General features: G+C 42.2%; 1 protein-coding gene across 2 annotated transcripts in view; it reads left to right on the top strand.

The window, feature by feature from the left end:
- The first annotated feature begins 6,059 nt into the window (after positions 1 to 6,059).
- Positions 6,060 to 14,630, top strand: part of pcolce2b (procollagen C-endopeptidase enhancer 2b) — a 54,307-nt gene continuing 45,736 nt past the window's right edge. The window contains exons 1-2 of one of the 2 annotated variants that reach the window (XM_068041549.1): positions 6,060 to 6,545; positions 7,568 to 7,673. In XM_068041549.1, coding sequence (XP_067897650.1) covers positions 6,463 to 6,545; positions 7,568 to 7,673 — 189 coding nt within the window. In that variant the 5' untranslated portion in view covers positions 6,060 to 6,462. The remainder of the gene's footprint in view (positions 6,546 to 7,567; positions 7,674 to 14,630) is intronic. The other variant, XM_068041548.1, reaches the window with a different exon arrangement.

Genomic DNA, 14,630 nt, shown 5'->3' with positions numbered 1-14,630 from the left:
CTTGTGCCTGCCTGTCCACTTTTGTTCTCGGCGGGGGTCTCCCTCTGCTGGAGGTTCTTCCTAACACTGGTACAGGAGTTAGGGGTGCAGGTTTCACTGCAGGTTGGTGTTTCCCCTCAACCTGGCACATGTGGCAACTCCTGCAGTACTCCACCACATCATTGTGGAGCTTTGGCCAGTCAAACTGCTGTCTTATGCGGGCTTTGGTCATTTGTATACTGGCATGTACAGCCATTGTAGTCTCGTGGGCCCTTCTTAATATTTCTCTCCGGTACCTCTGCAGCACCACTAACTGGTGAACAGCTGTCCACTCCTTGCTCTCAGGTCTGTGAGGAGAACTCCATTTCCTCATCAGTACCTCATTCTATAAATTGTAGCAATCAGGGACTCCCTCAGCTTCACCTTCAGACAGGGCAGCCTGTGCTAACTCTCGCAATACTGGGTCAGCTGGCTGAGCCTCACCTAGGGAAGATCCATTTAATTCATTCCCTGGGTCTCTTAACTTTCCAAAGAAAGTCTCAGACAAACAGACCTGGTCATCTGCCTGCAGTGCCAATTCATCTGCTCTGGGGGAGCTGGTTTGATCATGGCCTGATCCAATACACATTCAGGGAAACTGCGGGAACCGTCTCCTGCCACTGCCCTGTCTCTCTGCCCTCCTGCAGTCTTTCTCTCACTAATTGGGGGGGGTGGGGGGTGGGGGGCTACCACCTTCATCCCCACCAGCTCATTACCTAGGAGTCTACAGGCCAACTTGGGATAATCCCTACGGTCACTGGTCCCGAAACTAGGTCGCACTCCGGGTGCACCTGGTGTACAGGTACAGGCATACACTGCCCTGCAATACCATTCACCACCATTTTGATGTTCACTGCACTCTCTGGGGGAAAGGTCAGGCTTTTTCCCAGTATAGGGGATCTAGTGGCCCCTGTGTCCCTGAGAATTACTATGGGCTTGCTTGCCCCACTCGGGGGGCATGGGGTTACTTTACCTTCAGACACAAAACCCTGATAACCTTCAGGAATCCTACTAACTTTTCCTGCACTTGCAGTAGTAAGCTTCCTGGGTCTCACTCTTACTGCAGTTAAAGCCACAGCTTATCCTGCTGTGCTTTCCATCAGGTTCCTGTCTTCACTGAGTGAGTGTGCCCTGATTAACCCTACAGGTTTTCTCTTTAATTTCAAGCAGTCAGCTTTTAAATGCCCTGCTTTATTACAATGGAAGCACACAGGTCTCCGGGTCTCACTCGTGCTTCCAGCACCTTCCTTTTTGGCCAGAGGAGGGCTCTCTGTGTCTCCTGCTTTTCTTTCTCTCCCAGGACTGCTTGGGCTTCTATCACCTTCCCACCCTTTGTCCTTTTTGGATTTGTGGGGGTGACTAGGAAAGGTTCTCCCCTGGGAAACTGACTTATAGATTAAAGCAAACTCATTGGCCAGAACGGCCGCTTGCCAGGCTCCCTGAACCCACTACACATCTGCATGGATCTTTATAGAGAGTGGGAGAGAGTATTCAAATTCCTCTAACAGAATTACTTCTCTGAGATTCTCAAAGCTGAGCTGTACTTTAAAAGCCCTCAGCCATTGGTCAAAGGCCAGCTGCTTAATTCTTTCAAACTCCAGATAAGTTTGATTAGCTTGCTTCTTGAGGGTTCTAAACTTTTGGCGATAAGCTTCAGGTACTAATTCATATGCCCCAAAGATAGCATTTTTGGTCAGTTCATAATCTGATGAACTCTCATCTGGCAACAAGGAGTAAACCTCATGGGCTTTTCCAGTTAGCTTGCTTTGTAGTAAAAGAGACCAGGTCTCAGCTGCCTTGCCAGTTTCCCAAAGGACACAAAAAAAATATTTCTACATCTTCCTCATTGAATTTTGGAATTAGTTGAGCTAGTTTTAACAACTCTGTACCCAGCCCTGAATTACACTCCTCCATATTGGCCATGCTTTCACTGGGGTTATTCTGTCGCCCCCTAGTTAACTCAAGCTGTTTCAGCTCTCTTTCTTCGCATTCTTTCTGGAATATTCTTTCTCTGTCTCTCTTCTCTCTCTCTTGTTCCTTCTACTGTCTTTCATTTTCTTCATGTTCCTTCTGGAAGGCTTTCTTTCTCCCTCTCTCTTTCCTCAAATTCAAGTTTCCTCTGTACCAGTTGTATCTTTGCCAACAATACCCTGTTTCTGCTTCTTCAGATTCAAGGGAAAAATGGTTGGCCACTAGCTTTTGGAGTTCAGACTTCCTCGCCTTGCCACATACAATGATCCCACACCGCTCAGCCATTTTCCTCAACTCCTCCACAGACAGTGCTTTTAACCTATCCCAAGTTAATTAACCCTGGCTTGGGGAGCTACTGGCTTCAGTTGCAGACAAATTAGAATTCAAGCGCACACAACCACAAGAAAACCTGTATTAAAATCTTGCTCTTTTTTGCTTGGGAACGATTTGGCTTCTCACTTCTAATTTCTTTTGTTCGTGGATAAAATCCAAGATAGTAGCACCCAAATCTCTGTTCCAACCAGATGAAAAAGGTGTCATGGGGTTCCTCTCAGCCTTCAGCTGGTCTTACCATAACAGGGTTTAATTTTAAACACACCATGTTTTTCGCTCCCCCTTGGTGAATCCTTGTTCCCTGCTTTCCAGTTATAAGGCAAAGAAACCAGCAGAAACAGGTTTTCTTAGGTTTAAAGAAGAAATGTTGAGATTTAATAAACTTGAACTTAAACTCCAATTCAGTTGATGCCTACAGATACACGATGCACCCATGCTAGCATGTATACACGATACACACATGCAAATAGAGACAGAAAAGAGCAGAAGAAAAATAAAGTTGAAAAATTTGAGGCAATATCTGAAAAGCTTTTGTTATGGTTCTTCGAGTTCACTGTAGAGTCTTTGATTGTAGGTAGATCTTGCTTTTCATTGGGGTTCAGTATTCTTCTTAAACCTTGTTTGCTGTAGAAGACTTTTCTCTCTTGTCGTTCATGTGTCTTCAGTGGATTCAGAGGCTTGTGAGAAAGGGATGGGAGCAGACAGGAGAGATCTTCTCAGTTCTGGAGCAAACAGACACTCTCAGTTCAAACTGTTTGTACAATTCAGAAAAACCCAGGTTGCCAAGCAGTTTCGACATTGACTAACTGGTCTGACCACGTCTTGTATTGTATCACCTTAGCAGTCTCTGGAATGCTCCTCTTACACACAATACCTGGTAATCAAGGTCCATTGTGGGTTGAATGTTTCAGGGAATGGTCCTTTGTCCTTCCAAGTACTGTCTGTTTTTTTGCAAATGTCTTTTCCAGCCACGGCTGATCTGTTTAATGCGTCCTTTCTTCACTCCAGTAACAGTTTAAAATCAATGTTCATGACTAAATTAATGTGCTGCATTCTTGGTAGGTGAGGGCCTAGCATGATACCAGCAACTCCCAAATTCCATGGATGAATAATAAAATAAATTATAGAACATCCTTCACATCCCCAGGATATCCCCAAAGCATTTCAGAGCCAATGAAGTAAATTTGAAGTGTTATAATTTAGAAAAACTTGTTGAAGTAAATCTAAAATGATTCAGAATTTTAATGGCATAGTTGTATGACTAGGAACATGTATGTCTTTACCCAAAGCATGTAACATGAGTCTGCAAATAATAGTGTAAAGGATTATAGTGTCTCCAGTTGATGTGATGCATCAAGTGTATTAGCATATTTGGTGGTGCATAGTGGTTAGTCTGCTTGTCACCTTTCACTTTCAGTTCTCACACTGGCTAACAGTACAAGTACAAGTATTGCGAAAAAGAAAGCAAAGTGTGGAGCCTCTCCCTGCCAGTACATAGCCTCTCCATCAGCAAGCCCTATATAGGGCCAACCCGTGGTGACATACATAAACTTGGTACCCTGCAATCCCAGGCTAAACTACAGGGTACTCAGAGGAGGCCTGGGCCCCAGACGCATGGCATGCAGGCCCAACAGCTTCTGGTTCCACGCTGTTGCCCATGAACCAAACCCGCAGCTATGGGTAAATAGCCTCACTGCCTCGGGAGAGAAGAAGGCTAATGGAGTAAACCCCGACAGAAAATCCAGAGTGGACTCCCACAGGTGGTTCCGGCAACTCCAGCAGCAGAGCTGGTACTAAACAGTACTGTTTTTTTCCCTTTCCTTTGGACAATACTAGCAATGCCAAAGGCAGGGGGACCTGACACTTGGGCAATTCAGGGTCTCCATAATACTTGCCCAGGCCTGCACCCTGGAGAGGACACTCCAGCTTCGTGGTTGGCCTCTACAGCCACAACGGATGATGTTCAAACCAGAAGTGACATACATCCTGGGCGCAGTCCATTTCTCCCGAGCCATCAAATATAGTCCTACTCGCCCTCATTTTTAAAGTGTATAGGACTCTGCTGCTTGAAACCATTAGCAGAGTTGTCTTGGGTCACTGCTACTGATCTGGGGTAGCAAACATTGAGGTACTATAAAAAAGGAGACGGGCAATAGCAGAAGTAAACATTGAGAAAACCAACAGAGAAATAGCTGAACATTTTTATTTCAAGCCAAAAATCTCATGTTAAAGGAGAACATAAGAAGATAACAATGAGATAAGACTGCTCATTCTATTGTTCAGATCCTGTTTTCGGAACTAATCTGACCTAAAGCCTGGCTACCTGACCCAAAACCGACTAGACCTGACTACATGTGTCGGGTTGGCCGTAGTCGGAGTGGGCCTGGGTCGGGTTTCAATTTTATACCCGAGCAGGCCTTTAATCTGACCATTTGGTATCAACCTTCTAACCAAAACTGTATTCCTCTGCTTCATGCTTTGCATGCATGTCTTCCAGCTCCTCTTAGTTTTGCACAAAATATCTTTTTATTTCTTTTTTGCTGATTCACCATTTAAAAAATTGAATAATCTTTCCTCAGATCATGCTTTTTGAAAGGAGGTAGAAGCTTCCTTCATCTCCCATGAGATTAAGAGGAAACACTGGTGAAAATTGGGCTTTTTAATTTTAAAGCATAAAATTAAATATTGAGAGGTAAATGAGAAACTGTCAGAAGTGTTCAGATCCTTCTTGTTATAATATTTCCATACCCTTTCAGAATTTTGCCAAAGCTGAAATCTTTCCACACTACTCTCTTTTGGCTATATATATATATTAAATATTTCCTTTTATATGAAAAAGATTTTGTTTTCGTAGAGTATTTTCTGATTACAATTAAACATCCTAAACATGGAGGAACTGTTAGGAGAGAGATGTACAATAGAGGGCTGTGAAGTCATTTAAACATGTGGAGCTCTGGTTATTTTCGAGTGATGCACAGCACATGTTTTAAAACCAAAATGAGAAATGAGGCTTGATAAGTCTGAATAATAATTTAGACAACCAGGTCGATTAGGGACATTCACTAGCTACAAATGCACTTAATTTAACACGAGTCCTGATCAATATGTCCCTCTCCGGACTCAGCAGCCATTGATCGTATTTTGCATTAGGAACCCTGGTTTGCGAGTGGGGATTGAAAATCATTCCGCGCACCCTGCCTGTGCGGCGGGTGTCTGCATCCCTGGCTCTCCATTATCCTTCGGTATTAAGAATCCTGTTCGTTAGAAACTTATTTCTCATGTACACGCGCGCACTCAAAATGAAACCCGTGCACATTCAATTTTGAAAAGAAATAGACCTTTATGTTCCTCGCCTTATGATGGGGAAGCATTAGTTGTCTTATTTTCTAAAAATAACCCATAATGAGACGTTGGGTTCCCTCAGTGTCATCAACTGAAAACCAAAGTGCCCTCTTTAAAGGGCACAACCAATTAAGAACTTTAGAAAACCAAAGTAAAGTTAAATAATAATGTTATTACTATTATCCACTTCAGTCGCTGCGATGCCCTGCAGCGGCGTTAATAGTATTGAGATTCTGAATGAATTTTCCCCAGCTCTCAAGAAACCCCATTGGAACTTAAGCCATATTGCTCCACCCCTTTGCCGTCCCTCTTCAGTTTGAGGCTTGGCCAGAACAACCCTATATCTCTAGTCGAATGTCTCCAAAGGGTAATGGAAAAACACTGCACTTAGCAGTTTTAAAGTCAACCTACTCTATAAAAGTCAATGATTTGGACATTTCCCGCACAGTTTAACCAACAGCTCTCCCTTTCCATTGTGAATTAGAATAGATTGGCACCTTTTCTTTCTCCAGAACAGATTTTAATTTAGTTAAACATTTTTTAAAAAGTTTTCCAATTACTTAAGGCTGCGCCTTTAATACCTGGATTTTATTTTTGTTTGGGTGAAAAGTGTTTTCAGAGCAAGGCAAAGACAGCTGTCCCGGGGAAGCTGGTCTGCCTCCTCCCCCGCAGAACAAACGCGATATTCATGTGCAGACAGCCTTCCTTCAGGGAGTCGCAGAGCGGGCTCCGGGCACTACTGAGATACTGAGCAAGCAGCCAGGCTCTGACTCCGCTCCATCTACCTGATCCACAACGATGACCATGAAATCCACCGCTTACTCTTACCTCGGACTTTTATGCGCGACTCTGATCTCATGCCAACTCCCAGCAGGAAAAAGGTAACGCAGACACAAAGCTGTTTGTAAACTTTCACCCACCCAGTAACTTTCTGTAATTGCTTGGGACGCCTGGCTTTGTCTGTGCTGGAGGCTCCATGCAGTGGGGAGACGGGCCAGCATTAGATTGTATCAGATAATGTTTGATTTTGCCGAAAAGAATGACTAAATGCTTCTTAACACCGATATCTCTTGTCATGCTGCCTTCAAGAGCTTGTTGCAGTGTTGGGGTCGCGATTTACTGCAGTGTGGCATCACATGGCCCCCCACTAAACTTTCAATGCCTCAACTTTACTGTTCTCGTGGGAAACTATGGAAGAGTTTTACATGCTGGCATCATAGCCTGTGTTTGGGCAGAGGTAGACGAACATAAAGCAAAATATTAGAAATCGTACATGAGAATTTAAGAAAGTTGAAAGAAAAGAATTGTGAGACCCTCAAGACTTGAGTACTGGAGCACTATAAGGAAGAGTAAAAGCTGAAAAACCCGTCTCTTGCATATATTGTATTATTGCAATATAATAGCAGAAAAAGATTCTCTTGTAATCAAATGCAGATTACTTTTAGCTAAACTTAGTGTAACTATACCAGAATCATTGATTGTCTTGTGTTAACCTCCATTGTGTATGAAGGACGTAGAACACACTGACAGCTACCATCCGTGTAACTGGTTTAGATACAGATGAAGGAAACAGATTATTAATACCTCATGCAAATTTGAATCAATCTATATTACAAAAATAATAACAGATCCCAGAGAGTTGGTTTTAAGACAAATTTGAATCCTAATGTTCAGATAATAATTATAAACAGATCTGATAGTTTATGATATTACCAGAACTCCCACAATTAGATTACAACCTTGTAATAACTGCAAGGATATCTAGCTGGAACACAATGCTGTCTGATATCATTGAATGCGTAAGGAATTGTATCCAGTTCCTTGGTCCACTCTTTTTACGAAGACATTAACGTGAGATTCAGTTATTTGTAAATCTGCTGCATTTTCTTGTTGCCATTTCCAGGAACTTTAAGTGTGGAGGAATTCGAAGTGGAGAGTCAGGTTTCATTGGAAGTGAGGGATTCCCTGGACTCTACCCACCCAACAGCAAATGTACATGGAAAATCACGGTATGAAGTGAGAGATTTTTACAAATACAAGAATACATTTTATTACAAAATGTATTTTAAATTACATTAAAAGGAATAAATTTGACAGAACTGTGTAACTGAAAGAACCAAAATTAATTAAGAAATCATTATAAAATTATAGTTAGTAATATATATATAATTCATTATATGTTGGCAATGGTTCCATCTGTTGACATGAGCTGCAGATTGAAGGAGCTGTATTATTTGGTTGAAGAGTTTTCCAGGTTCAATGTCTGGAATAAAGGCACCACCAATACAACACCATAGGAATTCCAACAAAGGATGAAGCCATTTGGCCTCATGGCCTGTGCCAGTCTAGCTCTTCAACTGGAACTATCTTCCATAATCCCAATGCCCTGCTCTTTCCTGTATCCTTTTATACTTTTCCTTTTCAAATATCCTTTGAAATGATGTTGTAGTCTATTCCTCCATCACTGCTCGACCCAATGATTCGAAACGTGAAAAGACTCTTCCAACTCGCCGCTTTTGTTCTTCTTGTGATCATCCAGGTTTAACACTCCTTGTTGCTGATTCTGCAACTAGGAGAAAATAGCTCATCATTTATCCTCTCAAAATATTTCACATTTTTCAAATCCTTTTAGACCCCCTTTCAACCTTCTCTGTTGCAATGAAAAAGATTACTCCAGGAATGAGTTTGTGTGGAACATTTGCTCATATACATGACAATCTTAAACTGATGTCGAAGAATCTGTGACAATCTAATTCTTTTCCCACCAAACCCCACCAGCTATGTGTAAGCTCACTGTGCAGGCCAGACCTGGGTTCACTCAGTCTTCAAGTGTAGGTAGGTGACAGTGAAATCTGGTTTCCAACTCCTTTTTCTGTCTGGACAGCAGTGCAGGAAGAAAGCAGCTCCTGAAAATGTTTCAGCAAGAACAGCTATTTTAAGATGTGATAACAGCAAGGGTGTTAACTTATCAGTGAAGGGATCCATGAGCCATCTCTCACTCCCATTCCACCGACAGTAGGTGCACAGTGAGACACAAAATGCATGCATTGCATTTACATTCTATTTATTCTTTTCCCCTCCCCTCTACATTATTAAACCATTTAATTTTCACCCCTTCTATAGGTTCTTCTACACCATGTACCATTCCAAGCCAAAAGAATGGACAGGAGGCACGTTTACTCTTCTCTGTCAAAGCCACTTTTGATCAGCTAAGAGGTATTCAAAAGTGGCTTGGGTGACTTTCCCACTAACATACTCTCCCTCAGTGAATGAGAATCATACTCTCATCATCTCCCTGATAGCAGAGTTGAAGCCAGAAATTTATCCACTCACTGCTCCCACAGCTGTAGTCCTTAGTAAGCACATTTACATTGAGAGATTGTCATTGACAGCAGGCACCTGTCCTCTCGCCATCGACAGCACTGTTTAATATAAAACAGTCTGGGCTGCAGTGCTGAGGAAAGGTCTTAGACCGGAAACATTGACTGACTGACTTCTGTTTCTCCACGGATGCTGCCTAGCTTGCTGAGTATTTCCAGCCTTTTTGTCTGTTTGTTCTTTTCAGATTCCATGTCAACTTTTCACGAGTTCCAAGAGCAGAGGTCAGAGCACAGAAAATAAATATTTCTGTCACTTGGGCCTTTCAGTTAGGACCTGTGGTACACAAGATGCAGTAAAAAAAGGAGCAGTGCTCTGAGGTGATGCTTGAGTGGCATTGTCCCAGAGGCTCAGCAGCATTGTAAAAGTGCTAAGATGAACATTTGACACCCTAATAGTGCTTTTTCTCAACATATAGATTGGGTGTACTTTATATTGAACATACTCTCTGCTACAGAGTGGTTCTGGCTGGTACAAAACCAGAAAATGCTGGAAATACAGAGTGGAATGATAAACATCTGAAAGTAGTGTTAATGCTTCATCAGAAAGAGAAGTTAATGTGTTGAATGTAATTACTCAAGGGTCATACTTAACATGTTAACCCATCTTTATCCTTTAGATTTTAATTGACCCGCTGTGTATTTCCAGAATTTTTCATGTTTAAACTATACTTTCACATTCAGAGTTTTTTCTTTTTAGCAGTACTCGAGGTGCTGCTTTTTGCAAGTTTGGATATCAGCTTGCAAGACTAGACTGGATGCCAATGCACAGAATATCCACTGATAATGTATCACTACTGCAAACAGGAAAGGTCTAAAATACCAGAGCTCCATGGGGTGGGGCTGTAGGGGGCAGGGAAACAAAATACAGCTGCGGAGAACTGTGGGCTTGAATACACAACCTAGTACTTTGTGACAGAGTGTTGATATTCCAATGCAATTTTTCGTTCCCTTTTCATCATTACATGTTAAACATGGTATTTTCTTTTCCATCAAGGAAGTCAGCAAACAGACTTGCTGCTCTCCAATTCTTTTTCTCAAGCAATGACTCATGTTGAGGTATAGTTCCAAGGACACCCACAGTCCTCTGGTTCCTTGCCCATGCAATATTTCTTCAATAACTCAGTGATGATCTTCACAGAACTTCAGTAATCTAAGCAAAACAAAAACTTGTCCAAAATCTCCTCTTGTTCTTTGATTAGGCCATCAGCATTTGTTGTTTGAATAAAACTAGTTTAAAAATCAATTTAAAAAGTACAGAATGACAAAACAAAAGGATGTCAACATTTTTCAGAATTATTCTTAACTGATTGAGCTTATTGGAGAATCTGGGATAGGTAACAACAACAACAACGGGCGGCACAGTGGCGCAGTGGTTAGCACCGCAGCCTCACAGCTCCAGCAACCCAGGTTCAATTCTGGGTGCTGCCTGTGTGGAGTTTGCAAGTTCTCCCTGTGTCTGCGTGGGTTTCCTCCGGGTGCTCCGGTTTCCTCCCACATGCCAAAGACTTGCAGGTTGATAGGTTAACTGTCCATTATAAATTGCCCCTAGTGTAGGTAGGTGGTAGGGAAATATAGGGACAGGTGGAGATGTGGTAGGAATATGGAATTAGTGTAGGATTAGTATGAATGGGTGGTTGATGGTCGGCACAGACTCAGTGGGCCGAAGGGCCTGTTTCAGTGCTGTATCTGTAAAAAAAAAACAACAACTTATGTTTATATAGCACCTTTAATGTAAGAAAACCTCCCAAGGCACTTCACAGGAGCATTATTGAGCCATATAAGGAGCTATTAGGTCAGAGGACCAAAAACTTGCTCAAAAGGTAGGTTTTAAGGAGAATCTTAAAGGAGGAAAGTGAGGTAGAGAGGTGTAGGGAGGGAATTCCAATGCTTTGAGCCTAGGCAACTGAAGGTGTGGCCACCAATGGTGGAGCAATTAAAATCAGGGCTGCTCCAGAAGCCGGAATTAGATGAGTGCAGATTGGAGAAGGGCAGGGCCACAGAGGGATTTGAAAACAAAGATGAGAATTTTTTTTAAATCAAGATGTTGCTCGGCTGGGTAATTTTCAAATGGGCAATAGTCAAGTGGTGGTTATGAGCACCATCCAAAGCAAAGTCAGCTTCATTTACTGAATGTGAGAGCAGTGATAATGAATGTTACCGAAGGAAAGCTGGAAATGACATTTAATCAGTTTTCAAAGAGCTGTTTACAAGGTGTAATGGGTACATTTAAAGAGATATGGCCACACAAAGTTAAGTGGTTGCATACGGTGCTAAAACTGTTAGCAATTACAAAATCAGCTATTATTTATAACGTATATTTCAGCCTTTGGGAAGTCTGTCTGATTAATAAAATAGCTGGCAGAACCTAGTGGTTAGCATAACAAATGAGGCAGGAAATCGAACCTACTGCCAAGTGATTTACTTGACATACCTCTCCAGCCAATATCAGATGTAAGTGGAGGTGGTACAGAATGGAAGGAAGGAGGGTATCCCTCTTTGCCATTCCAGGGCACCTCTCCTATAGGACAGCATTGCAACTAGTCTGAAAGGAGGCTGAGGAAGTGGCCTTGCCAACACATTTGACCGTTACTTCCAGTGGCACTGCCAATCCTATGGTGCATGTGTCTCTGCAGCATACTGGCACAGCTCTGCATCTGGTTATTTATTAACACAGTGCCTGTATTGCGAGCTCCAAATGCTCATTGCCAGATGGGTGTATCTCTGCCTGTAAAATATGTGTGAGAGGGTACTGGCAGGTGGGTGCAATTTATCTTTGGTGTATCATGGCCTATGTGGCATCCCTCCAGTATTTCTCCTCTTTCTCTAAAACAAAGTAAAAGAGATCGCGTGTTAGGAAATTCTTTGCCCCAAATATTGTAGATATACCAAAGACATAACAGAAGTGGGACATTTGGCACAAAACATCCCAACCAACAAAATGTAACCAAAAAGAAACATTAAAAAAAAGAAAAGTTTCAAACATAGGCTCAAAATACTGCTCCAAATCTATTATGGGCTCTTGACATGCATTTCCATAAAGGCACACCCCAGCTGCCCTAGATGACCGATTTTACATGGGCGGGTAGATAGTTGAGTGCTATATTGGCACAAACAGTGGGAAATTGTGCGGACATCTAGATTACATCACAAGGAGCTGGCAGGCGCTTGTAACAGTGTCAAACCCAACTGTAAAATTGGATGTGATACAAAATGGATAGAAATCTGGCATAAACAGGCCTCTGTCTAATTTTCAGACCAATTATCACAGAATCTCAGAATTGTTACAGCACAGAAGGAAGCCGTTCGTCCCATCATGTCTGCACTGGCTCTCTGAAAGAGCAATTCACCTAATGCCATTCCGCCACCCTCTCCCCGTAATCCTGCACATTCTTCCTTTTCAGGTAACAGTGTAATTCCTTTCTGAATGCCTCGATCGATCCTGCCTCCACCATACTCTCAGGCAGTGCATTCCAAATCCGAACCACCCACTGCATGAAGAAACTTTTCCTCATGTCGCTTTTGCTTCTTTTGCCAAGCACTTTAAATCTCTGCCCTCTCCTTTTCAATCCTTTCATGAGTGTGAACAGTTTCTCTCTATCTACTCCGTCCAAACCCCTCATGATTTTGAATACCTCTATCAAATCACCTCTCAGTCTTGCCAAGGAAAACAGTCCCAACTTTTCCAATCTGTCTTCATACCTGAAGTTCCTCATCACTGGAACCATTCTTGTGAATCTTTTCTGTACTCTCTTCAATGCCTTCACATCTTTCCTAAAGTGTGGTGCCCAAAACTGGATGCAATACACCAGCTGAGGCCGAACTAGTGACTTATACAAGTTCAACATAACCTCCTTGCTCTTGTCCTCTATGCCCCTATTAATAAAGCCCAGAATATTGTATGCTTTATTAACCGCTCTTTCAACCTGTCCTGCCACCTGCCATGACATTATGTTCTCTTTATGTTCATTAACTGCATATAACTGAGGAACTCCTGCAGCTAAGTCCTGGGGCTGAGATGATTGGCCTCCACTCAACCAGTGGGAGGATTTTCCTCTGATTCCCACTGACTTCAATTTTTCGAGAGCTGCTTGATGCCACACTTGTTCAAATGCTGCCTTAATGAAAAGGGCAGTCACTCTCTGGAATTCAGCTCTTTTGTTCATGTTCATGTCATCAGTGAGCAGGTTATTGCCAAGTGAGGCTTGATAGCACTGTCAACGACACCTTCCATCACTTTGCTGATGATTGACAGTAGACTAATGGGGCGGTAACTGGCTGGATTGGATTTATCCTGCTTTTTGTGGACAGGACATGTGGGGGCTATTTTCCATATTGTCGGGTAGGTGCCTGTGTTGTAGATGTACTGAAACAGCTTGGCTTGGGGCACTGCTTCCAGAGTATGTAACCACTCATCGTTTAAACAAAAGATTTCTTGGCCAGCACTGACACGATGGGCCGAAGGGCCTGTTTCTGTGCTGGAAAACTCTATGACTTTACTCAACTTTTTAAAAAAGTAAATTAAAGTGAATTACATTTCTCTTTAACTATTGTTACGACCGAGGCGGGAGGAGTGCACTGTTAATTCAGTCCCACTTCTCCACGGGTCACAGCATATCAATAAATTTTCCCACTTACTGAAACAGCCAATTAGATACTCTATATGTCCCTGAATAAAGCACACCAACCAGGTTTCTTTAATCAACAACAAAAATTAACTGTTTATTATAAAACCAAGTCTTAACTAATAATGAAGTCAATCTGTATACGAATTCAGATATTAAACCTCCTTATTTTCCCTGGCTCTCATGCACATGCACATGTACCCAAAAACTGGTTAACTGGGAAAAAAGGGATTTTGGTTTACAGCTGTTTCATAGGAATGAAAGGAATAAAAAATAACAGACTGTCATGGTCTGGAAGGAGGTTCTTCGGTTTAGCGAGGTGTTGCAAAGCCGAATAGCTGGATGCTACTCGAAGTCTTTCCAGGCCAGGTTGATGAACAGTCTGTGATGGGTAGGTGTTCAAAGAACTTCAACAATAGAAGGCTTCACATAAGGTCTTCCATCAGGTTTGCGGCAACAAGGATCTTCTGAGGTCTTACAGTAGCAGTATAGCAGTAAAGGTTTCTTCAAATTTCAGGATTTCTTTGAACACAGGAGACAACAGGAACCACACATGATGCAGGGACTCTTCAGAGACAGGAAGCAATAGGAATTTGCCACATTTGAAATACAGGGTTTCTTCTCAAGAGATGCAGGATTCCTTTACAGAGAGGTAATACTTTTTCTAGGTCTTCTGATCACCAGGCAGGTCAAAATCAAATTTCAAATGCCTGTTTTTTGTCCAAATCCACTGGCTTTTTTAAAGTTCAAAACTGAAACCAAAACCTTCCATAAACAAGTCACATGCCCAGTCATAAATACTATCTTGTCATAACAGAGGGTAGCTCTGAGGTCAGTCTCCTGCTGGTTTCATTGAAATTACCTGCATTCCAGTGCTTGTTTACCAGTTCAGCTATTGTTGAACTTCTTTTCAAAACGTCCATAAAGTTCAGCTATTTTCAGATGTCTCAATGTCCACTGAAAT

The sequence above is a fragment of the Heterodontus francisci genome, chromosome 11 (assembly GCF_036365525.1).
Source record: "Heterodontus francisci isolate sHetFra1 chromosome 11, sHetFra1.hap1, whole genome shotgun sequence".
Taxonomy (NCBI): domain Eukaryota; kingdom Metazoa; phylum Chordata; class Chondrichthyes; order Heterodontiformes; family Heterodontidae; genus Heterodontus; species Heterodontus francisci.
Note: the sequence above shows the minus strand (reverse complement) of the source record. Positions and strands in the feature narration are given on the sequence as shown.